The sequence below is a fragment of the Carassius carassius genome, chromosome 26 (assembly GCF_963082965.1).
Source record: "Carassius carassius chromosome 26, fCarCar2.1, whole genome shotgun sequence".
Lineage (NCBI taxonomy): Eukaryota > Metazoa > Chordata > Actinopteri > Cypriniformes > Cyprinidae > Carassius > Carassius carassius.
Genome location: NC_081780.1, coordinates 22,282,519 through 22,310,117, shown reverse-complemented (window position 1 = coordinate 22,310,117; position 27,599 = coordinate 22,282,519). Strand labels below are relative to the sequence as shown.

The 27,599-nt window shown below is 38.2% G+C and overlaps 2 protein-coding genes across 1 annotated transcript; both read right to left on the bottom strand.

The window, feature by feature from the left end:
- Positions 1 to 27,599, bottom strand: part of LOC132106083 (gastrula zinc finger protein XlCGF49.1-like) — a 473,864-nt gene that overhangs the window by 394,778 nt on the left and 51,487 nt on the right.
- Positions 14,892 to 26,897, bottom strand: LOC132105362 (gastrula zinc finger protein XlCGF57.1-like). The gene is made up of 4 exons (XM_059510454.1): positions 26,853 to 26,897; positions 24,417 to 25,259; positions 15,354 to 15,605; positions 14,892 to 15,185 (listed from the first exon to the last, which is right to left on the bottom strand). Exons 1-4 carry the CDS (start codon positions 26,895 to 26,897, stop codon positions 14,892 to 14,894), a joined length of 1,434 nt encoding a protein of 477 aa, XP_059366437.1.

The following is a 27,599-nucleotide window of genomic DNA, read 5'->3' as shown; positions in this document are numbered from 1 at the left end:
TAAGCAAAACCATAAAAGAATATTTTGAGATCAATGATAATGGTGAAGTTAATCCTTCAATTCTGTGGGAGGAGGCAAAAGCAGTTATGAGAGGAAAAATAATACAGATATCATCAAAAATAAAAAGACAGCGACTTAAGGAACAACTAAATTTGGAAAATAAAATAAAGCTTTTAGAGATACAACACAAAACCACAAGATTGAGCAACATTGCTACAGAACTTAAGGAGACAAGAAAAGCCTTAGACAAACTCCTGTCATATAAAGCGGAAGGGGCTTTAAGATTTTCTAAACAGAGATATTACGAGATGGGGAATAAAGCTAGCCGCTTTCTAGCATTTCAACTTCGTAAAGCTCAAGCTAATCGTACTGTATGCAAGGTTTGTCATCCTGCACTGAGTAGAACGGTATCTCAACCCAAAGAGGTAGCAGATGCCTTTGCATCATTCTACCAAAAATTATACAAAGAACCAAGATTACAAACATCAGGAAAGGATACTGATACTTTCCTCACTGGTTTAAATCTCCCCACATTATCAGAAGAAACATCTAAACAGATGATAACACCAATTACAGAAACAGAAATAAGAGAGGCTATAAAAAGATTGAAAAGCAATAAATCTCCAGGAGTCGATGGGCTTCCTGGAGAATTTTACAAATGCTTCATAAATGACCTTGTGCCCATACTAACCAAGGTGTTTAGATACTCCCTCTCTAAGAACAACCCTCCGGAGACATGGTCACAGGCTATTATATCTGTGATTCATAAAGAAGGGAAAGACCCAACACTCTGTGAAGGATATAGACCCATAAGCCTGATATGCAATGATCAGAAAATACTGACAAGTATTTTAGCACATAGAGTTCAAAAACATATTACTACTCTGATTAAGCCAGATCAAACAGGATTTATTCCTAACAGACAGGGTGCCAACAATATAAGAAGAACCCTAAACATAATTACTTGTGCTAAAAGAGACAAACAAACATCAATGTTAATAAGCGTTGATGCACAGAAAGCATTCGACACTGTAAATTGGGACTTTTTATACAAAACGCTATCAGTAATGGGATTCCACCCCAAATTTGTTGATTGGGTCAGAGTTATTTACAGAAATCCAAAATCTCGTGTCAGGGTAAACGGATGCTGTTCTGAGTTCTTTGATCTACAGAGGTGGGTGAGGCAAGGGGACTGTCTTAGCCCTCTGCTCTTTGCTATAAATATTGAACCCTTGGCAGCATCTATAAGACAGAATGAGGAAATAAAAGGCATAAAAGACATGGGAAATAAGGAGCACAAGGTATCTCTTTATGCGGACGATATCCTGACCTATATAAGGGATCCAGTGCTTTCTGTCCCTGCACTGCTAGACACCTTAAAAAAATATGGAGAACTCTCTGGTTATCAAATCAACCAATCTAAGTCTGAGGCAATGATGCTAGTTGGACATTGGCCAACCCAATTATCAGAAAGGCTTGATTTCCACTGGTCGCAAGGATTTAGATATTTGGGAATTATCATAACGACAGACCTATCAAAACTGTTTAAAGCCAATTACGGTAAATTGTTGGGCAACATAAAAGCGGACCTTACTAGATGGGAAATTCTTCCACTCTCCCTGATAGGAAGAATAGAAACTATAAGAATGAACAATTTACCAAGGTTGCTCTTTCTCTTCCAATCACTACCTATATATGTTCCTGCCTCCACCTTTACTACATTAGATAAATGGCTATCCAAATTTATTTGGCAAGGAAAGCGACCCAGACTTAAATTTAATAGACTATTTTGCCCAAAGGAAAATGGAGGCCTGGACTTGACTAGCTTTAAAACATACTATTGGGCAGCCCAACTGAGATCAATGGTTGCGTGGATGTCCCAAGACACTGACACTATATGGGTTGGAATGGAGCAGAGTGAATGCCCAAATTTCCCATTAGATTCAATCCCATTCCTAAACCAAGACGTATGGGGGAAAAATAAGATTACTAATGTATGGAGTAAAAACACCTTAAAAATATGGTCAATTGTGAGGAAAAAACTACAACTTCCCATGACTATTTCCAGAGCTATAAGGATAGCAAACAATTGTGAGTTCTCCCCAGCTAGGCTGGACAAGGGTTTCCTGAAATGGACAGAAAGGGGTCTAGTGGTTTTGGACCAACTGTTTGACGGAGCAGCCTTGAAATCATTTGAACAGCTCAAAGAGACATATGATTTACCAAAACAAGATTTTTTTAGGTATTTACAAATTAGACATTACCTCCAAAATCATCAAGAACAGGAAAGGCTCTGCTCTCTACCAACAAAAATAGAGTGCTTCTTCATATCAATAACAGAAGGAATAGTGAAGTCAAAGTTCATTTCACATATTTACAAAATATTGCAGGAAGAATTTAAAGGAAATAATTTAGATATTAAAGAAAAATGGGAATTAGAAATGAACACAATAATTACAGATAAGCAGTGGGAAACTTCATGCAGTCAAGGACACAGGGTAACCAGTAGTCCTAACTGGAAGGAATTTGGATGGAAAATTAAAATGAGATATTTTAGAACTCCATTCATAACATCAAAATGGAGTAACAATTCAGACGACTGTTGGAGGGGATGTGGCTTGGTGGGAGATCACACTCATATATTTTGGGACTGCCCAAAGATAACAGAATATTGGCAAAATGTACAAAAAGAAATAAAAAAATGTCTTTGTATTGATCTACCTCTTGAACCATCATACTTTGTGCTGGAGATACTGCCAGCTGACCTTGAAGAGAATAACCAAACATGTTTGCTGAGAATCCTTCTTTTAATAGCGAAAAAGGTAATCACAGCCTCCTGGCTGAAGCCACACCCTCCAACGGTTGCACAATGGAGGGAAAGAATCCAAGATGTTTATAACATGGAGCATACAACAGCACACTTACAACTGAAAGCAGATGTATTCCTAAATAAATGGTCCTCCATTGCCCAACATTTTCATTTGATATGAAAGTGAAAAAGTGAAAGTGAAGTGACATTCAGCCAAGTATGGTGACCCATACTCAGAATTTGTGCTCTGCATTTAACCCATCCGAAATGCACACACACAGAGCAGTGAACACACACACACACACACACTGTGAGCACACACCCGGAGCAGTGGGCAGCCATTTATGCTGCGGCGCCCAGGGAGCAGTTGGGGGTTCGATGCCTTGCTCAAGGGCACCTAAGTCATGGTATTGAGGGTGGAGAGAGAACTGTACATGCACTCCCCCCACCCACAATTCCTGCCGGACCGGGACTCGAACTCACAACCTTTCGATTGGGAGTCCGACTCTCTAACCATTAGGCCACGACTTCCCACTTCCCATAATATGACTATTATGCAGACTATATTTTTCTTACTTTTATTTTACTTATTTATCATTTATTTACCAATGGTCATTTGTTTTGTAAAAAAAAAAATCTGTACTATCTTCCAAATGTACATGTGGTATTGCACTTGCAGAGATAAGGATCTTTCCCTTCACATGAATTTTTGTTGGGATGGAAGACATCTATGGACTGCTATTCTATTTGTAGACTTGCCCTTGACACTTTACTGCACCATCAATATTGTACCATCAAAATGTTAATTCGTGACATACTTTATGACTGCACTTGATAATAGGAAATAAAAGAAAAGTAAAAAAAAAAAAAAGAAAGCCACGTTTCTAGCATTTGTAAAACTGCATTTTTCCATCTCAAAAATATATCTAAATTACGGCCTATGCTCTCAATGTCAAATGCAGATGTTGATCCATGCATTTATGACCTCAAGGTTAGATTATTGTAATGCTTTATTTGGTGGTTGTTCTGCACGCTTAGTAAACAAACTACAGCTAGGCCAAAATGCAGCAGCAAGAGTTCTTACTAGATTAAGGAAGTATGACCATGTTAGCCCGGTCCTGTCAACACTGCACTGGCTCCCTTTCAAACATCGTATAGATTTTAAAATATTGCTTATTACTTATAAAGCCCTGAATGGTTTAGCACCTCAGTATTTGAATGAGCTCCTTTTAAATAATAATCCTCTACGTCCGCTAAGTTCTCAAAACTCAGGCAATTTGATAATACCTAGAATATCAAAATCAACTGCGGGCGGCAGATCCTTTTCCTATTTGACGCCTAAACTCTGGAATAACCTACCTAACATTGTTCGGGAGGCAGACACACTCTTGCAGTTTAAATCTAGATTAAAGACCCATCTCTTTAACCTGGCTTACACATAACATACTAATATGCTTTTAATATCCAAATCCATAGGATTTTTAGGCTGCATTAATTAGGTAAACCGGAACCGGGAACACTTCACATAACACCCGATGTACTTGCTACATCATTAGAAGAATGGCATCTACGCTAATATTTGTCTGTTTCTCTCTTATCCCGAGGTCACCGTAGCCACCAGATCCAGTCTGTATCCAGATCAGAGGGTCACTGCAGTCACCCGGATCCAGTACGTATCAAGACCAGATGGTGGATCAGCACCTAGAAAGGACCTCTACATCCCTGAAAGACAGCGGAGACCAGGACAACTAGAGCCCCAGATACAGATCCCCTGTAAAGACCTTGTCTCAGAGGACAACCAGGACAAGACCACAGGAAACAGATGATTTTTCTGCACAATCTGACTTTGCTGCAGCCTGGAATTGAACTACTGGTTTCGTCTGGTCAGAGGAGAACTGGCCCCCCAACTGAGCCTGGTTTCTCCCAAGGTTTTTTTCTCCATTCTGTCACCGATGGAGTTTCGGTTCCTTGCCGCTGTCGCCTCTGGCTTGCTTAGTTGGGGTCACTTCATCTACAGCGATATCGTTGACTTGATTGCAAATAAGTGCACAGACACTATTTAACTGAACAGAGATGACATCACTGAATTCAATGATGAGCTGCCTCTAACTATCATTTTGCATTATTGACACACTGTTTTCCTAATGAATGTTGTTCAGTTGCTTTGACGCAATGTATTTTGTTTAAAGCGCTATATAAATAAAGGTGACTTGACTATTATGTTTACGCAGTATGATACGCAAAGCAAAATGTAATAAGACTGTGTAAGCCATAATAACCAGTAATTATGTCCCCACTGGATGCAACAAATGCCTCGTTTGTAATGGGTTTTATTGTTTTTGTCTTGTTATGCCCGGACACATGTTATCACAGTATAGTGAGGGGCGTTACATTTCCGTCACACACTTGAGGCATTCATCTAATCACAATGCACTGGATAGCTGGCCAATCAGAGCAAACCTCACTTTTCAGAACGATGAGCTTTATAAAAAATGGCGTGTTTCAGTAGGCAGAGCATAGAGGAGAAACATTCATGTACAGTATGTGGAAAATAATGTGTTTTTGAACCTCAAACCACATAAACACATTTCATTACACCAAATACACAAAATAATGTGCAAAGTTCAAGCTTCTCATCACAAACACTATATTCAGGATGGCAAATAAGTACACGTGTATGCACGATACAAGGAAATGGTCGGTAACATCATCACTTTGAGCTTAGAGGTATGATATCTATATCAGTAAGATGGATTCCATGCGATAAAATTAAATCTAGTGTATAATTAAGACTATGAGTGGGCCCGGTGACATTTTGCTCGACTCCAAAATAGTTTATTAGATCATTAAACGCAAGTCCTAATGCATCATTTCTATTATCAACGTGAATATTAAAATCTCCGATGATTAGCGCGTTATCAACTGTAACCAAATGGTCTGAGAGGAAATCTGCTAATTCTTTTAGGAATTCTGTATATGGCCCTGGTGGTCTATACTCAGTAGCCAGAGCAAGAGATACATTAGATTTCTTTTGCATGTCTGACAGTGTAACATTAAGCAGAAGTATTTCAAAAGAGTTAAACCTGTATCCTGTTTTTTGGGTTACATTGAGAATATCACTATATATTGTTGCAACACCTCCCCCACGACCAGTCTGACATGTTTATGAGCCCAAACTTAAAAAATTATTTTTATTTATTTATTTTACATTTTTCTGGTTTAATCATGATAAGATTTTTTCTAGATCTTACATTAAATGTGTATTTTGACCCCACTATTCGGGGAACAGAAACAGTCTTAATAGATTGGACAGCAAAAGTACTTTTATTATTTAAGCGGGTAGAACAAAAATCATTATAATAGTTATTTAAGAATTGGCTTACTAGTCACATGGAGCGAAGTGTCCTGGAGATGTTGTCAGAGAGAAGTTCTGCTCCGTCTCTGCTGGGATGCAGGCCGTCAAGTCAAGTCAAGTCACCCTTATTTATATAGCGCTTTAAACAAAATACATTGCGTCAAAGCAACTGAACAACATTCATTAGGAAAAACAGTGTGTTAATAATGCAAAATGACAGTTAAAGGCAGTTCATTATTGAATTTAGTGATCTCTGTTCAGTTTAAATAGTGTCTGTGCATTTATTTGCAATCAAGTCAATGATATCGCTGTAAATGAAGTGACCCCAACTAGGCAAGCCAGAGGCGATGGCGGCAAGGAACCGAAACTCCATCGGTGACAGAATGGAGAAAAAAAAACCTTGGGAGAAACCAGGCTCAGTTGGGGGGCAAGTTCTCCTCAGACCAGACAAAACCAGCAGTTTATTTCCAGGCTGCAGCAAAGTCAGATTGTGCAGAAGAATCATATGTTTCCTGTGGTCTTGTCCTGGTGGTCGTCTGAGACAAGGTCTTTAAAGGGGATCTGTATCTGGGGCTCTAGTTGTCCTGGTCTCCGCTGTCTTTCAGAGATCAGGGTATATGCAGGAATCATAGAGATGAATTTACTACCTTTAACTACCTTTTTTACCACCTCCACAATATTTTTTACTACCAACACGACATCAAGCAGCAGCCCTTTTTTTGGGGGGGGGGGGGGGGGGGTGCAAAGCACCACTTACTACTTTCTATAAGGTATAAGTGTGACACTGTCACACCCATCATACACATTAGGTACACTAATGTTTAATTGTGATCATTAAGTATTATGTTTTTTTGCTATCGCTTGTAAAATGGTTCTAAAATATGACAAGAATATGACTCTAAGAACTTAAACTGTGTCAGAACAAATTCGTCTTGATAATTTCAGATAACTTTGATAGAAATGTATGTAATGGATTACAATCAGCCAAAACTACAGACAACTGTTATTATGACAATATTTACACAACTATCAATACTTTGTTGACCAATTAACAAGCAATGCTTCATTTTGTTCAGACTGTGGTGTGAAAAGGTTGCATTAGCAATTCAGGGGGAAAAAAACATAAGCAATACATGGTGCTTTATAAGGTGCAGATAGATAGATAGATAGATAGATAGATAGATAGATAGATAGATAGATAGATAGATAGATAGATAGATAGATAGATAGATAGATAGACATACAATTTCACTAGTAGTTCACTGTTGGTATAATATGTTACAGTTCACTTAATTTTGCTATACTCACTTACATAAATGTATTTTAATGTCCTGTACCTACTAGTAAAATATATATATCAAAAAGGCTGTGCATTAATTCTTGTTAAAACTACAAAGTAATTCAGTCAAGAGCAGGGAGTCATTTTCTGTCTTTCATTTTCTTGGATTAACATTACAGCAGCTAGTAGCTAAATTAGGCGCGGTCACTTTAAGAGGCGACGAACGCATCCAATATAGTAATACACATCCCATTTTTTTTTCCTCAACTGTTTACTTTCACTAAAGAAATAACTGACAGATATTTCGAGCATACTTTCCAAGACGGGTATTTTGACATATTTTGTATGTATTTGTCGGAACAAGAGCAAAAAGAAGCAAATTCGGTGTTCAAGAATTTTGAGACGCGTCTCTGGGTGAGCCCTGAACACCAGAACACTGCGGTGCTGAATTGGGATCTGTCATATATATTTGTTTGTTCAAACTGCGATTTGTATTCGTTCGTTCAGCTGCATGAGGGACTTTGAGGAGAACTTCGCAGAAGAGAGCTCGGTTCAGTGTCGTTGTCCGTGATATGCAGCTCTCTCTCTGCGTGCGCACTGAACACAGCCGCGCGAGTAACCAGCTACTCTGTTAAGCTTTTCCGCGTCTTGTGTTTGGATGCTTTAATGTTTAAATCGACAAGCGGTAAGGCTTAAAGACACGTGAATCAACTGAAGCAAAAAGGCAGATAATGTTGTTGGCGTCGCTGATTGCCTATCAACCACGGAACTCTACACAGTTTACTTCTACGTCATTGCTATGAACTCCGACTCACTCAGGGTCTTGTTTACCGTATATATTTTTAAACTAGGCTAGATGAAGTTAAAACATGGAGACACAAATATTAAGCATAAAATAGAAACTCAATATACAGTACAGACCAAAAGTTTGGACACACTTTCTCATTCAAAGACTTTTCTTTATTTTCAGGACTATGAAAATTGTAGATTCACACTGAAGGCATCAACACTATGATTTAACACATGTGGAATTATATATGGAATTATATACATTACAAAAAAGTGTGAAACAACTGAAAATATGTCATATTCTAGGTTCTTCAAAGTAGCCACCTTTTGCTTTGATTACTGCTTTGCACACTCTTGACATTATCTTGATGAGCTTCAAGAGGTAGTCACCTGAAATGGTCTTCCAACAGTCTTGAAGGAGTTCCCCAAGAGATGCTTAGCACTTGTTGGCCCTTTTGCCTTCTGTCTGCGGTCCAGCTCACCCCTAAACCATCTCGACTGGGTTCAGGTCCGGTGACTGTGGAGGCCAGGTCATCTGGCGCAGCACCCCATCACTCTCCTTCTTGGTCAAATAGCCCTTGATGCCTTCAGTGTGACTCTACAATTTTCATAGTCATGAAAATAAAGAAAACTCCTTGAATGAGAAGGTGTGTCCAAACGTTTGGTCTGTACTGTATATTGAGGTGGTGATGGAAAAATTTACTACCAAGTCAAATTGCGTTTGTTACCTTTTACTACCTATCAAGGGCCTTAATTTTGGTAAATTATTTTACTACCTTTTACTCCTGCGCGGACACCCTGGGGATGTAGAGGTCCTTTCTAGGTGCCGATCCACCATCTGGTCTGGATACGTACTGAATCCGGGTGAATGCAGTGACCCTCTGATCTGGATACAGACTGGATCTGGTGGCTACGGTGACCTCGGAATAAGAGAGAAACAGACTAATATTAGCATAGATGTCATTCTTCTAATGATGTAGCAAGTACATCGTGTGTTATGAGAAGTGTTCCCGGTTCCGGTTTATATAATTAATTAATGCAGCCTAAAACAGATTTGAATATTAAAAGCATATTAGAATGTTATGTGTGAGCCAGGTTAAAGAGATGGGTCTTTAATCTAGATATAAACTGCAAGAGTGTGTCTGCCTCCTGAACAATGTTAGGTAGATTATTCCAGAGTTTAGGCGCCAAATAGGAAAAGGATCTACCGCCCACAGTTGATTTTGATATTCTAGGTATTATCAAATTGCCTGAGTTTTGAAAATGTAGCAGACGTGGAGGATTATAATGTAACAGGAGCTCATTCAAATACTGAGGTGCTAAACCATTCAGGGCTTAATAAGTAATAAGCAATATTTTAAAATCTATACGATGTTTGATAGGGAGCCAGTGCAGTGTTGACAGGACCGGGCTAATATGGTCATACTTCCTGGTTCTAGTAAGAACTCTTGCTGCTGCATTTTGGACTAGCTGTAGTTTGTTTACTAAGCGTGCAGAACAACCACCCAATAAAGCATTACAATAATCTAACCTTGAGGTCATAAATGCATGGATTAACATTTCTGCATTTGACATTGAGAGCATAGGCCATAATTTAGATATATTTTTGAGATGGAAAAATGCAGTTTTACAAATGCTAGAAACGTGGCTTTCTAAGGAAAGATTGCTATCAAATAGCACACCTAGGTTCTTAACTGATGACGAAGAATTGACAGAGCAGCCATCAAGTCTTAGACCGTGTTCCAGGTTCCAATTGTGTCAAACGCAGCACTAAAAAGTGAGTGACCCATACTCGGAATTCGTGCTCTGCTTTTAACCTATCCAAAGTGCACGCACACAACTGTGAATACACACCGGGAGCAGTGGGCAGCCATTTATGCTATGGCGCCCAGGGAGCAGTTGGGGGTTCGGTGCCTTGCTCAAGTGCACCTCAGTCGTGGTATTGAGGGTGGAGAGAGCACTGTACATGCACTCCCCCCACCTAAAATTCCTGCCAGCCCGAGACTCAAACTCACAACCCTTCGATTGCGAGTCAGACTCTCTAACCATTAGGCCACAACTTCCCACAAGATCCTATAGAGCTAATAGAGAGATACAACCACGATCAGATGATGAGAGCAGGTCATTTGTAACTCTAAGGAGAGCAGTCTCAGTACTATGATATGGCACGAAAAAGCCTAGAACGCTCCCAGAAAAGATTCCAATTATTAGCAAATAGCAGTTTCTGTTCTTTACACCATGACAATAACCATTCATTTAAAGCAACAAGTCTACTGAACCTTTCGTGTCCTCGTCAATACGTAGGCAGTGGTAATGACACGATAAACATCGCTGCGGGTGTCGTGCTGCGAACCGTCTCGATCAGGCTCCTTAAGTCCCTGTTCAGTGTCTCCGTCTGCCACAGCGTGGTGTCGTTAATCCCGGCGTGAAGCACGACCGTTCTGGGGCTCTCCTCGGCCTTCAGGATCGCCGGTATCTGCGCAGAAACATTGAGAACACGAGCACCAGGGAAACAGTGAGTGTGAACTTTACCTTCGGCTAACGTAGCACGGACGTGTCAGACGATGGAGTCTCCGATGAACACAGCGTCACGTTCCGTCTCACGGAGGAGAGCGAAGTGGTTCTGGGTGGAGATCTCGAAGACCGGAAGGGAAGAAGTCATCGCCCTGGGACTGGTTCGCGTCCTCTCGCTGTGGATGCACCCGGGGTCCGTGGCGTCCCGGTGCCGGACTGAAGGACATCTGGGAGGATCGCATCCTGGGTGTACTGGGCCTGTGCAGAGAAAGTAGTGGGACTGTTAGCAGCGTGCTGTATACTTACCCCGAACTTGTGAGCATCAGCCCGGGAGGTTTCCACCGAATGTAGCTCAAACGTGTCCTCACCTGCAATCAAAGGTAGATATACAGTACAGATCAAAAGTTTGGACACACCTTCTCATTCAAAGAGTTTTCTTTCATTTTCATGACTATGAAAATTGTAGATTCATACTAAAGGCATCAAAACTATGAATTAACATATGTGGAATTATATATGGAATTATATACATAACAAAAAAGTGTGAAACAACTGAAAATATGTCATATTCTAGGTTCTTCAAAGTAGCCACCTTTTGCTTTGATTACTGCTTTGCACACTTTTGGCATTCTCTTGATGAGCTTCAAGAGGTAGTCACCTGAAATGGTCTTCCAACAGTCTTGAAGGAGTTCCCCGAGAGATGCTTTGCACTTGTTGGCCCTTTTGCCTTCTGTCTGCGGTCCAGCTCACCCCTAAACCACCTGGATTGGGTTCAGGTCCGGTGACTGTGGAGGCCAGGTCATCTGGCGCAGCACCCCATCACTCTCCTTCTTGGTCAAATAGCCCTTGATGTCTTCAGTGTGACTCTACAATTTTCATAGTCATGAAAATAAAGAAAACTCTTTGAAGGAGGTGGTGTGTCCAAACTTTTGGTCTGTACTGTACACCCGCCATTAAAGCAAGTAACAGTAAGTAAAGCAATGGTAATGTGTGTGAAGAGAGTATTAGCAATGCAAGCGGGTTTAGCGGCTACCACGCTGGCGGTGCTAATGGGCTATAAGCTAAATAGTGGACCAGGGAAATCTAAATAAAACTAGTGATAACAAGGCGCTCTGATTGTTTTTGTTGTAGAATATGATAGAGGACATATTAACACATTATTGAAATGAAAATGATGGTGTATAAAATAGATTTTTAAGAGAAAAAATAGTCATTAAAAAATAATAGCTGGCAGGACTCCAGTTCAACCACAGTGAAAGCCGATCCAGCGATCCACAGCCCCAAGTTGATTCATTTCCTCAGCGACCAGCACAGATCAGCTCTGGGCATGATCAGGTGGATATCGACCTCTTTTGGAAGCCCAAAGAAAATAGTTTTGCTTTCACAACGAAAAACACAGCTTTTCTCCACAACATAGCGGAGGCGGCAACAGCGAGAATAAAAGTTACGCCTTATTTCTTAGAGTGAACATTTGGGTGCCGTTATGCAAAATTTCCCACATAGTGATGTAGACGTAGGGGCATGTTTGAATGATCCATTTTAGGGAGGTGTGGCTGACTCTTAACTTTTATAAAGAATATCTCTTTGGATTTGAGACTTTACAGATCTTCTTTATGTACTAAGAGCTTGTAACACTCCAAAGAGAAAGAAAAAATTTTAATCGTATCCTATGACCTCTTTAAGTGGAACAATCAAATTAACCTGTTATTGTAGTCCTTCAGGTCAATTACATATCCAATTCAAAAATATCAAATCATATCAATATAAAACATCAAATTCTCAAAGATTAATCTAAAAGTAAAATATGCATACCTGACCTTAGAAAACACAAAGTATGAAGTGAAGAGACACACATCACATTACGGGTTTTTCTGGCTACAGAATTGCCCTGATATCCCCAGAGATAGAGACAGGATTTAACAATTGGTATTTGCATTGATCATGTAGAGTTAACACCTCTTTTTGGATGAAAGACACTGGGAATTGGCACACCCTCTACAGTGAGCAAAATATCTCTTAGAATCTTTATCACCTTTTGGTCTACTTTGTGTAAAATTGAGACCATTGTACCAGTCGCCCTGAGACAATTCAAATGACACAAAACATGACTAAATATCACTTGCATTCATGTAGAACATTATATTGTATCATTGCCCATTTTGAGTGAGCTGGGTGAAGGGAAGGATTGTTTATCTTAAAATCCATATATTTAAACAGTTCTATTTATATTACTTCGTGGCCAACGAGAATACAAACAAAATGATTATTTATAAGCTACAGGCTAGGTAGCACAGGATCTGGGCAAAGTTTACCTTTAAGCCATGAAGCCGGGTCAGCAGGGGACAATCAACCATTTGCTGGCATGGTTCTAAACAAAAGGGTTTTGATTCTTGGATTACCACCATTCTTGGTCTTATCACTGCTTTAGATGTCTCTTGAGACAATTGGGTGCCTTGGTCAATTTTACTTGCAAAATGGTTAGGAGGGAGAATCTTTAGATGTCTCTGGAATGTAGAGTTTCAACAGCTCACATGGTGATTCACAGGTTTATTTAATGTATCAACATACTTGCTAGATTGTAAAAAGAATGGCATCTATGCTAATATCAGTCTGTTTCTCTCTTATTCCGAGGTCAACGTAGCCACCAGATCCAGTCTGTTTCCAGATCAGAAGGTGGAGCAGCACCTAGAGATGACCTCCACAGCCCTGAATGTCAGCAGAGACCATGTCAACTAGATGAGCACCAAAGATAGATCCCCTTCGAAGATCTTGGCATCTAAGCCATGTTTCCACCACAGGAACTTTACCCAGTAACTAGGGACTTTGGGCTGGTACTCTGTGTGTTTCCACCACACATCGGCTAGTCCTTCTGATATGTGGCTCTACTGTCTCTTTAGTGGTTAAACATAAAATATAATTTGCTTTGGGTAAATCTAAAAGGCAATATTTGGTCTGTATTCAATTTATGTATATGTTAAAATGAAAATAAAAAGAAGCAATTTATATAATATTTCATTTCATTATAATGGCTGTATATATACACATTTCCCTGAACTAAGTACATTTCTGCTGCTATTGTTATGTTTAAATAAAAACAAAAGGAGGCAGTGGTATTTATCGATTTCATTTTATTTTAATCTTCCCGGTACTTTAGACAGCAGTGGAAACACAGATGGCAACAGGTCTGGGTGGAAAATAGTTCCTGGGGATAAAGGTTCCTGGTACAAATGTTCCGGGTAATTTTGGTGGAAACGCGGCACTAGATAACCATCGGCACAATACCATGAGAACCAGATGAGTCCTCTGCTCAATCTGACTTGTGTTGCAGCCTAAAATTAAACTACAAATTAAACTTGCTGGTTTCAACTGGCCGGAGGAGAACTGGCCCCCCAACTGAGCCTGGTTTCTCCCAAGGTTTTTTCTCCATGTCTGTCACCGATGGAGTTTTGGTTCCTTGCCACTGTGACCTTTAGCTGGCTTATTTGGGGACACTTATTTTCTGGCAATTCTATTTGAACTAAACAGAGCTGGATGATGACATCACAGTCGATAGACTGACTTTTTTTTGTTTTTGTTTACCGTTGTCCTCTTTTGCTTTATCAACAGACTATTTTCCTTTTTAGTACTTTAAAGCTGCTTTGACGCCATCTGTATTGTATAACATGCATATAAATAAAGATGACTTGACTTGAATGTTTAGCCATATCAGCAGCTAGAACTATCTCCCAGATGTCATCACATGAGCCCCAGCAGTAGCAACACATTTACCTGTTAATTGTCACATGAATCAAATAATGCAGAGCGGTGTTCATTATTTATATACCATTTGTGTGCTTTTATTTATATAATCTTTTTTTAACATTGTGGCATTTCACAGCTTTTTAACCAATAATTTGATTCTGATTAACAATATATGTAATCGAACAATGTAATCGCCTCTATACTATCAAAATTAGATTGACAAGTGTGAAAAACAGTTCATACGTACATGACAAAAGAAAATAAAAAGGCCCAAGGTAAAGTATAAAGAGAAAAACACTGAAAATACAATAAGTGGTCATAAACGTTGACGATCACCGTTTCTTTACAGAATGAGTTTGCAAATGATGTGTTAAGTCTCTTTTATATGTGAAACTATTATCGCACTAAAGACACTTAAAAGGCTTCTCTTCAGTATGAATACTTATGTGAGTCTGAAGGTTTCCTTTTTGTGAGAAGCTTTTTCCACACTGAGGGCAGATGAAAGGCTTCTCTCCAGTGTGAAGTCTAATGTGATTTTTGAGGCTTTTTTTATGCAGGAATCTCTTTCCACATTGAGCACATATGCAAGGCTTCTCTCCAGTGTGAATACTTATGTGAGTCTGAAGGTTTCCTTTTTGTGAGAAGCTTTTTCCACACTGAGGGCAGATGAAAGGCTTCTCTCCAGTGTGAAGTCTGATGTGAGTGTTGAGGCTTCTTTTATGCAGGAAACTCTTTCCACACTGATGACATATAAAACAATCACCACATAAGGATTCACTCAAAAGAGGACTAAGGGTTTCTTTACATTTAAATCCCTTTCCACACCGACCACATATGCAAGGCTTATTTCCTGTGTGAATGTTCATGTGAGTCATAAGACTTTCTTTTCGTGAGAAGTTCTTCCCACACAGATTGCAGGTGTAAGGACTCTCTCCAGTGTGAATTCTCATGTGAGCATTAAGGTTTCCCTTAAGTGTAAATCTCTGTCCACACAGTTTGCAGGTGAAAGGCTTCTCTCCAGTGTGAACTCTCATGTGGACTTTAAGGTTTTGTTTTTGATTGAAACTCTTTCCACACTGATGGCAGCTGAAAGGCTTCTCTCCAGTGTGAACTCTCATGTGGACATCACGGTTTTGCTTACAAGTGAAATTCTTACCACACTGACAGCAGTTGAAACTGTTTTGTGAGGAAGTCTTTTCTGTCTTTAAGGATTTTTCTCCTCTTTTGAAATCTTGATGTTTCTCATCCTGATTTTTCTCTTCCATTTCATTCAGTTCTTCTTTCAGACTCTCCTCTTTCAGTGCCATCAGGCCTAAAGTGGAAAAAAGACATTAAAGTAAAAAATAAATAAAAAACTACAACATCAAAGCCAACACATAGATCCTATATGCACTTAGTGACTAAAAGAAGAATTCTCAGAATTTCTTAATATTTTTTATAAGGTTTAATAGGGATGTAACAATTCACTAAACTCACAGTGAGATGCGATCCACAATACTGATTTCACAATTTGATTTTCTTGTGATTTTTTTTAAACAAAATGAGATTTAAGGCAAATTATAAATGAAAGGGTGTTCTTTAATTATTGCTTCGGACAAAATGCTAATTTTTTTTGTATTATTGAAATATATTATATAACAAAACTATGATAGGGATAGTAACTTTCTTCTACTAAGTAATGCCAAACAAAAGTATTAATTATTGGACCAAAAATCTCTAAACATAAGTGGATAGATCTCAATTTATGTACTGCAAAGAGAATAATTATTATTGAATTATTACTGACAACAGCATTTAATTAAAAAAGATAGATAAATGTATTGCAGCATGACCTTCAGAAAGGTTTTTCATTAAACTGCTCAATAGGGACTTCAAAGACATTGTATGACTGTCATGATGTAACTTCCTGTAAAGGTGCTCTGGTACAATGAGTAATGTGAAAATACAATTTAGCATCAGAAAACTATTTTATTTGATGTACCAAAGGTTAATTGTACCATTATCATTTTAACCATTTGGCATGGTTGATTCTTTTATTTTATATAGTGCTTTAAACAATGCAGATTGTCTCAAAGCACTTTACAAGGTCTTTACAGGGGATCTGTATCTGGGGCTCTAGTTTTCCTGGTCTCCGCTGTCTTTCAGGGATGTAGAGGTCCTTTCTAGGTCCTGATCCACCATCTGGTCTGGATACGTACTATATCCGGGTGACTGAGGTGACCCTCTGATCTGGATACAGACTGGATCTGGTGGCTACGGTGACCTCAGAATAAGAAAGAAACAGACTAATATTAGCGTAGATGCCATTGTTCTAACAATGTAGCAAGTACATTGTGTGTTATTGGAAGTGTTCCCGGTTCCGGTGGTCCTAATTACTACAGCCTAAAAATCTTTTGATGGATTTGAATATTAGAAATGTGTTAGTGTGCGTGACGAGTGGGGCAGGGCCGAGAGCCGTGGGAACGGAGCAAGGTCGGTGGAAATTAAATTTATGCATTTAGCAGATGCTTTTATCCAAAGCGATTTACAGTGCATTCAGGCTATCAATTTTTACCTATATGTGTTCCCGGGGAATCGAACCCCTAATCTTGCGCTTGGTAATTGGTAAATGGTAAAAGCCCTGGACATTATTTTGTGGTTTGGTTTTGTTTGTGCGCGGTAGTCGTCCGCGAGGGGCTGTCGCACTGTTTTTTGTTTTTTTTATTATTAAAGTTTCATTTGAATATTAGCCGGTTCCCGCCTCCTTCTTCCCACGATTATGGAGTTTTTAATGTGTTACAGTGTGTTATGTTTAAGCCAGGTTACAGGGATGGGTCTTTAATCTAGATTTAAACTGCAAGAGTGTGTCTGCCTCCCAAACAATGTTAGGTAGGTTATTCCAGAGTTTAGGCGCCAAATAGGAAAAGGATCTGCCGCCCGCAGTTGATTTTGATATTCTAGGTATTATCAAATTGCCAGAGTTTTGAGAACGCAGCAGACGTGAAGGATTATAATGTAACAAGAGCTCATTCAAATACTGAGGTGCTAAACCATTCAGGGCTTTATAAGTAATAAGCAATATTTTAAAATCTATACGATGTTTGATAGGGAGCCAGTGCAGTGTTGACAGGACCGGGCTAATATGGTCATACTTCCTGGTTCTAGTAAGAACTCTTGCTGCTGCATTTTGGACTAGCTGTAGTTTGTTTACTAAGCGTGCAGAACAACCACCCAATAAAGCATTACAATAATCTAACCTTGAGGTCATAAATGCATGGATTAACATTTCTGCATTTGACATTGAGAGCATAGGTCATAATTTAGATATATTTTTGAGATGGAAAAATGCAGTTTTACAAATGCTAGAAACATGGCTTTCTAAGGAAAGACTGCAATCAAATAGCACACCTAGGTTCCTAACTGATGACGAAGAATTGACAGAGCAACCATCAAGTCTTAGACAGTGTTCTAGGTTATAACATGCAGAGTTTTTAGGTCCTATATTTAACACCTCTGTTTTTTCAGAATTTAGCAGTAAGAAATTACTAGTCATCCAGTTTTTTATATCGACTATGCATTCCTTTCGTTTTTTCTAATTGGCATGTTTCACAAGCTTCATGGAGCTACAATAACAAACCACTCAATCATAAACCACTCGGCAGCACGCAGACAGGAAGCAGAAACCAATTACACTCAAGACCAGTTGCACACAGATGCTCCTAGTCTTCAACCAAACCAAATTTTTATTTGTGGGTCACAGAAAAAAAAGGAAGTGGCAAATTCGCACAGTCCATGATGGACATATTATCAACATAGCTATGATATATTTATTTTATTTATATATACTTTTTTTATATTTTGTAGCCTAGTAGAGCTGTGCCAGTAAAGGTGACAACCACTTCTGTTTGAGTACAGTAATGTAACAAAGTGGGAGACCAGGGACAGTTGTAACAGGGGACGGTTGTAACACCTTGAATTCCTCCAATCAGAAACAACCTAGAGTGATTACACTCACTGTGCACATGCTCAGTTAGTTTCCCTCCATTTTTGCCATAAAGGGAGCCACATTTGAATCTTCCTGACGGAGTTATCTACAAAAGATTGTTTCTGATGTAAAAAAATTACTTTTCTTTCTGATGTACTTTTTTGGATGCTGTCATAGGATCAAATGTCTATGAATTCAAACAAGTATTATTAGAATTACTGTTTTGTAAGCTAAAAATAGAAATGGCTAACAAGTGTCAAACTAGCAGTCAAGCTAGCTCACATGAGATGAAAACATGTTTGGTGGTACTGGGACGGTTGTAACGCCCCGTTACAACTGTCCCAGTATCACCAACCAAGTTTCATTTATATTTTAAAAACTAATCAAGCTTAAAAAACTGCATAGTTTCCCTTCAATGTGCAAATTAAAAGTAAAATGTACAATGTGCATTGCAAATTAAATGTAACATGTCATCAAATCACATTTTAAGGTAATTATCTTTTTTTATATAAAGATAGTCAGTGTGATAGACAGCATGCCAAATATCAGAAAGAGGAAGACAGACAGGGGAGTCCCATTTCCTGTGCTGGAAAGGGCTTCCGATGAAATCAGACAGGGAAAGTCAGTCAGGGGAGTGGCCAAATCATATGGCATTTGCCATGTGACCCTGCACCGATTCCACAAGAAGGGGAGCCAGGGATCAAAGACACTTTCCAGAGTACTGGACTCCATTTTTACACTTGCCACAACTGTGACTCAGACTAGGCCTACCAATCCCCCATAATAAATGTTTATATGATAAATGCTGATTTTACAAAACAAAAGATCCCATGTCCATTAGATATAACTCATGGAATATTTTTGAATTTGTGGGGAAATCGGATGACTGGATTGGATATGAGAATACACTGGGACGGTTGTAACAGTGGAGAGACTGTATTAAAATAAATTTTGCAACCTGTACATATTTCATAAACCCACTTAAATACATTGTTTCAGCAGCTGACAGATTGAAGTTTATAATATAACAAATTGGTTATTCCAGTAAAAATGGTTTTTGATGTATTGCTAAAAATTGCAAAAAGTGTTACAACTGTCCCTGGTCTCCCCGTACTTGTATACGTAACAGTACTTTTGGGGAGTATCTGTACTTTACTGGAGTTTTTATATTTCAGCCAACTTTTACTTTTTCTGTGCTTCATTTCCTAATTAAAATTTATACTTTTGCTCCGATACATTTCACATAAGTATATTTGTTACTTACTACAAAATAATCAGAAGAACACAGACTTCAGGAAAGCAGGTTTGATGAATCAGTGGTCTGGCATTTGCAAGTTAGACTCCTTGCTCACGTCACATGTAAACAAGTGCGAGCCGAGCACAACTGCGGATGATTTCATTTTCCACTCAAGTCTAGTCTGGGTGTGCAATACAGCATGTCTGCGATAATATGGTAACTGTAGTTTCTGCAGATGCATGAACACATTTAATAAACATTTGATACAAGTTCAATAAAGTTCTTAAAATTCTTAAATTTTAGACATAATATTGCTTGTTTTTGTTTTATTTTGTCAACGAAATAGTTCCAAACATGGATCACAGCACTGTTCTGCATCTCTGAGCAATGGACAGTGTTTACTTATTGAATGAATCAGCTTTTTGAACAAATCGGTTGAATAAATGATTCAGTGATTCATTTATTCATTAACACGGTCAAATGCTTTGTTTCTGACCGAATCAGCCATTTGATTTAATTGGTTAAAAAATACTTTTCGTACTTATAAGTACAATACATATCACATACTTTAAGACTTTTACTCTAGTAATATTCTAAGCGGTGACTTCAACTTCTACAATAATCATTTTCTTGTAAGATATCTGTACTTTTACTTGAGTATGACTTTCAGGGCTTTTTATACACTATTGGTTGAGTACCATGGTAGAATAGCATTTGTACAATTTGTATGCTAATGCTGTTTAAAGGAAATATTATGACACAAGTACAAATCTTTGTTTACAATAGAAACAATAGGTTAGTATTTAAAAGTTACATCACACTATGGAAACAGTTGGATTCATGCTGAATGAGAGAGGTATATGAGATCATAAATCTAAAGCATGTCAGCTTTGTATTCTCATATCCAATCCGGCCACCCGATTTCCCCACAAATTCAAAAATATTCCATGAGTTATATCTAATGGACATGGGATCTTTTGTTTTGTAAAATCAGCATTTATCATATAAACATTTATTATTGGTGAAGTAGGAGCTACTCCGGTGCACTTGAAGAGCAGCATTTGTATTTGCCTGGTCATGTGATCTCAACATTTCTGTCCACAAGAGGTGAATCACTAAATGTCAAATAGTGAACTCACTATTAGATTTTATAATGAAAACTAACCTGTATCATCCTCATTTTCTTCTTTTTTGATATTGAATGTTTCTTCAATCTTCATGTCTTCACTCTCCTCTTTAATAAACGCCATCTTTATAAAAGTGTGTCACGTGGATCTCAGCTGCTTCCTCAGGTGTTTTTCTGTGTGTTTGGATACTCTGTTGTGTTTAAGATGAGAATAATTATAAATAATACAAAATCAATCCAAACTAAATCACTGGGTGCATCTCAATCAGCTGCCTAGTTCAGTAATCAGCACTGGTGAGGATGTCAAGCAGAGCGTTAATCAGTGGTCTTAAATTGATAGACATTAAAAACAAAACTCAAAACTACTAATTCGAAATGAACACAAATTATACAGACTTAAGTATTTATGATATCTATTTGGTATTTAATTATTTGTAGATTAAATTTAATAGATTACACCTAAATAAAACTGTATGTTAATTAAAGTAATTTCAAGTTTGTGATTCATTATATTTACATTGTCTAAGCGGTGAATCGAGCGATTCGCATCACTGAATCATTTCGTGAAGCAATTGATTCATAGTTTTGTAAAGCTGTTTCTCTCTTCACTACTTACCAGTGACCGAACTGGTTTATAATATACTGATTCACGATATAGAAAGCGAAATGAGACGCACCTTTTCTGATTCTAATTTTTGCGCTTTATTCACGAAAACTTTAACTCATGTCAGAGAAAGCATTACAATGTTGCATTCAATGGATCATTCATTTTACATCAATTACAAATACATAATCAAATAAAAAAAAAACATTAACATTAAACGTTTGAATAGACTTAAACAGTTTAAATGCTTAAGAATACAAACCTTTCTTCAGACAAATCACAAAAGATAAAGGAACGCGGCGCCGTCTTATGACGTCATATCACCAGGCCAAAATAAAAGTCCTGTTCAAACGCTGCTGCCGCTGTAAATTAATTAAAATCAATTATATATGTGTGTGTGTGTTAAATACTTTGCATTTTAAAATCTTCTAAATGTCTATTCAGTATGTTTTATAACATGACAAAATTTCATTGTGGTGCTTCTAATTAAGTAAATAAATGCAGTTGCAAATGTTGTACAAAATAAATGTCACCAATGCTCATCTTAGCACCAATAATATGTTCAACACTTTGTTTTTCTTCCAAATTAAAAGAATGTTTTTATTTTTCAGTTGTATTTTACGGTGTAATTTTGGACTGGTCAATGTACTATCTATATGCAGTCAGTTTAATGCAGCAGCTATTGTGTCTTTTGGCATCTCCGTGTTGTCCTGATTGGTATTGACTTGTAGTTTCTTTTGGTTTTGCACTGTAAACATAAAACATTGTAAATTATTGTTATTATTATTTTACATATGTGTCGTGCAATGTGCACATCAGTACTGAATTAAATGGACTCATATAATTTGGTTATTAAGTGTTCTTTTGGAGTGTTTTTTTGAAAGTCGACATTTATAAGATTATTTTGGATGTTTACTTCTTTTAACAGTTTTTTCTGTAACTTTCACCATTCTGCTATAAATACAAGGATGTTTGCTGAAATTGTGGGACAGCACTATCTGCCTTCTTTATTTTGGACTAATTGCAAATTGTTTATTGAAGATTCAGGGCCAGATTTATTATCAGCTTGCGCCAGCACAAACCCTCATTTGGCGTTAAAAAAATTACTGTCAGGATTTACTAAAGACATGCAATGGGAAATTAATGCTGAAAAGGCGTGGACAGTAACTTTTTCGACTCCCCTTACTGAATATGAATTTGTGTCCCTTTCGATCTGTAAATTTATGTAAAGAGAGTATTTAAATGAATCATACAATGATGTTTACTGAAATTTGTGGTTATCAATTCACTGGTATTTGCACCATTACTTCATGCTGAAAAAAGCATGTCTTAAAGCAGGTGGAATTTGCACTGCTCTTGGTAGATTGTACTCGTGATTATGGAAATGAGATGCTAAGTTTGTGTTGAATGCTTTCAAATCTGTCCTGGTGGACCCCCAGCACTGCACATTTTGTATGTCTTTCTCATCTAACACACCAAATTCAACTCATCAACACGTTATTAGAGACTGCAAGACATGAAATGGGTGGGTCTTATGAGGAAGACATACACCATATAGTGCTGGGGGTCCTCCAGGACAGGATTGAAACCCTGTTCTGCATTTACATTACATTTATGCATTTAGCAGTCGCTTTTATCCAAAGCGACTTACAGTGCATTCAGGCACATTTTATTTACCTAACGTGTTCCCTGGGAATCGAACCCACAACCTTGCGCTGCTAACGCAATGCTCTACCACTTGAGCCACAGGAACAAAGCACCAGTTCTAGAAAGCAAAGCACCAATGAGTTGGTATCTAATTTCACAACAAGACAGAAGTTTGAACAATAGTTTGACTCAGAGGTATCAATATATGGAATGTATTGAATAGGCTTGATGCAAGTCTTTTTATTTATTTTTTATCTTTTTGGTGTTTACGTCATTAGCTCACCATGGCACCGTTAATCTGGCAGCTAGTGCTAGTTTCCTTAATTATATGACAAACCCTTTGTAACTAGCACCATTCCTTTAATTTTCACTGAGATTGCAACATGGCAGGTTTTTCATATAAAGGCCAAAGGGATAACCATTTCAGCTGCTGCAAGAGCCTATTCTATCTGTGATTACTTGAATACTGCAGCTTTACAATGACATCTATTCAATCACACCAAAAAAGCTGGTCATTCAAGTAAAGCCCTATTCGTATGGAATCAGTATTATCCGAGGACCTCATGTGATTTAGAAATTACCCCAACACATCTGAATTTTATGTGGAACATTCACACAGGATAAGCCTGTGGTTTTACTCAAATTTACTGACTCAACCGGATATGATGTTAAGGCTTTGCGTAACATTATGGACCAATTTACTAACAGCTTGCGCCAACGCAAACCTTCTTTTGATGTTAAAATAGTACTGTCAGGATTGACTAAAGACGTGCAATGAAGAATTAGCACTTAAAAGGCGTGGACACAGTTATTTTTGCGCCTGTCCTTATTGAATATGCATTTGTAGGAGTTTCCCTTTCAGAGGCAAAATTTATGGGTGGAGAATTAAAATAACAACACATGCAACATGATTTAATAACATTTAAGCTCATCAAATTGCTGGTATTTGCACCATTATTTAACAACCAAAAAAGCACGTTTTAAACTATTTTTATTTTGGAATGCTAGAAGAACACATTATCAGAATCCGAACATATCCTTGCGCCAATTTGCACTGCGCTTGGTATATTGTGTTGGTCATTATGGAAATGAGATTCCTTCAAATTTTGAGCGATGATAATCATCAATATTTCCCAAAAAACAATTAATAAATTGTTCTCCACGGTACATATTTTCTGGTTCCAATATTTTATTACCCTCGCCACAGTTAAATTGGCTTCCTCCAGAGTACAAATGCTCACAATTTCTTAACAGAATGACTTTTCAAATGATGTTTCAGGTCCTTGTGATATGTGAAACTCTTTTCACACTGTGGACATCTGAAAAGCTTCGCTCCAGTGTGAATACTTATGTGAGTCTGGAGGTTTCCTTTTTGTGAGAAGCTTTTTCCACACTGAGGGCAGGTGAAAGGTTTCTCTCCAGTGTGAACTCTACTGTGAATCTCAAGGTTTGCTTTATTTGTGCAATTCTTTCCACACTGAGGGCAGATGAAAGGCTTCTCTCCAGTGTGAAGTCTAATGTGAGTGTTGAGGCTTCTTTTATGCAGGAAACTCTTTCCACACTGATGACATATAAAACAATCCTCTTCTGTGTGAATCCTCATGTGGTGATTAAGGGTTTCTTCACATCTAAATCTCTTTCCACACCGACCACATATGCAAGGTTTATCTCCTGTGTGAATGTTCATGTGAGTCTTAAGACATTCTTTTCGTGAGAAGTTCTTCCCACACAGTTTGCAGATGTACGGTTTCTCTCCAGTGTGAGTTCTCATGTGGGCATTGAGGTTTCCCTTAAGTTTAAAACTCTGTCCACACTGAGGGCATGTATAAGGCTTTTCTCCATTGTGAACTCTCATGTGGACTTTAAGGTTTTGTTTTTGAGTGAAACTCTTTCCACACTGTTGGCAGCTGAAAGGCTTCTCTCCAGTGTGAACTCTCATGTGGACTTCAAAGTTTTGCTTATTAATTATATTCTTACCACACTGACAGCAGGTGAAATAACGGTTAGACCCAGCCTTCCGACCAATTTTTTGTGAAGAAATCTCTTCAGTCTTTGATGGTTTTTCTCTACTCATTAAATCAAGACACTTCTCATCTTGATTTTTCTCATTCAGTTCATCTTTCTGACTCTCCTCTTTCAGTGCAATCAGGCCTAAAGCAAAAACAACAACAACAACAACATTAAAGCAATATAACTATAATCAACCTAAAGCATCAAGGTACTAAAAGAGAAGTTCTGTCCAAGAGCATCCTCGGCACAGTACATTTTTTATGTCTGTTTATCAGGGACAGATTATGACACAGTGATGTCCTGGGTACGGTTTGATTAAAGGCTCTCCTCAGTTGAAATTTGTGATCCTTTTTATTCTTAATACTTCCAAACGTACTAACTATATCATGAAATATTTCCAATCTCAAATGTTAGTAAATGCATTTTGCACATTTACAGATCATGTTATTCAATCTATAATAGACAATGAGCAATTAGCCTACTGTTAGTGTTAACTAATAACTACACACCATATTTATTGCCTTCCCGCTCGTCAATTGGCAATCACTTAAGTCACATGTAGTCACCTGTACCTGTTAACTAATGCCGCGTTTCCACCGCAGGAACTTTACCCAGGAACTAGGGACTTTGGCCTGGAACCAGGAACTAAATAAAGTTCTGGGTAAAAAAATGCCCCTAAGAAAGTCTCTGCTGGCGAGGTGGTACTTTTTCAAAGTTCCCAGAACTTTCGGGGGCGGGTCTTGGTCGCTAAACATCCTGATTGGTTGAGTTCACGCAGCATTGGTTGAGTTCAACCACCATTTATCTCAGATCATTTTAAAAATATTACTGTCATTGTATCATGAAATGTAATTTTAAAAGTATTTCAGGTGAGAATGTAGTTGTTTAAAACTCAAATCTGTGGTTTATTTATAAAGACAGCGCCTATTTAAAAATGTGTTTCGCCGATCTCTGAGGCAGTGAGCTCCACACGATCAGCGGGAGCTCAGTCCTCATGTATCCGCTGAGAAGCAGCCTCACCTCGGCTAGATCTTCTGATGTGTGCCACTGGCTTTGATGTCTCTTTAGTGGTTGAACATAAAATATAATTTGTTTTGGGTAAATCTAACAGGTTATCTTTGGTTTGTATTCAATTTATCTATATGTTAAAATGAAAATAAAAAAGGCAAATGTATATAATATTTTGTTTCATTGTAATTGCTGTATATATACACATATCCCTGAACTAAGTACATGTCTGCAGCTGTTATTATGTTTAAATGAAAACGAAAGGAGGCAGTGGTATTTGATATCCTATTTCGTTTTATTGTAAATGTACAGAGAGGAAAATTGCAGTAGCCAAGGCGAGCTGACTGATGTTATCAAATATGCTGCTGTTTGCAGATTTACCGGATTTGCATCGTCGCGGACATCACACTCCCAAGTCGAATACACAAAGCTTGAGCTACCGAGGATGCACGTCCAAAATCAGTGTACTTTCTACGCTTTGTAGTATATTTGCCTAATCTTCCCGGTACTTTACACAGCGGTGGAAACGCAGAAAGCAACAGGTTTGGGGGGAAAAAGTTCCTGGTACAAATGTTCCGGGTAATTTCTGTGGAAACACGGCAAAAGGCAAACATGCCAGGAAAATGTGGTTACAAAATGACCACTTCAAACACTGGGTATTAAAAGTAGATGACAGAAAACCTAAATGTAAAGTTTGCAAAAATACTATTGAGCTGTTAATTATAGGAGGAGCACTTCGCAGCCACGCAAACAGCAAGACGCATGGTACCCATATGAAGCCGACAGGAGCATCATCTTTGGCCCGAGTGCCCATCACTGCTCTACTGCAGCCTCCCCATAGAGCTCCAAGAGATCGGCAGTCAGCTAATGAAGCCGCTCCCACATTTGCTAAACACTAGCAAAGACCCTGGAGGCTGAAATCTTGTGGTGCCTGAAGCTTACTGAGTCCCACTGGTCATTCAGGTCATCAGAACAAAGTTGTATGTAGCTATAAAGTTATAATTACAAGATTATTTTTTAAATTGTAGCATAGGTTAGGTAGCATAAAGCCGCTTTCACACTAGACTCGTGAAATTAATTCGCATGATGCAACAGTTGTGATATGTCACACTGTGCAGCGTCTTTTTAAAAACTCAAATTCAACACGTAACAAATTATAATACATCTAAAATGTAAAAATATACAATTTACTCCACTTTCCTGCAGCGCTACAGTTTTAAGTTTATGTTCTTTTAATTCAGATAGGTCATGCTGTGACATATCGATCTGCCGATGGTATCAAGTGATGTTCACTAAGCTTCCATATCTTTGTATGGGCTTGCGTTTCCAGGCTGATGCATTCGCATGCGTATGAATGGAAGTCCATGGAACAAAAAGTCTAGTGTGACTGCGGCTTAAGTGGTAACTTACAGAATTAAAGTTAGCTAATTAGGTTTTCCAAGGCACACACAACAACCTGTCGTGGCACACAACACCGTGATTGGGAAACAGTGCTCTAGCTGTGGTTTAATATAAC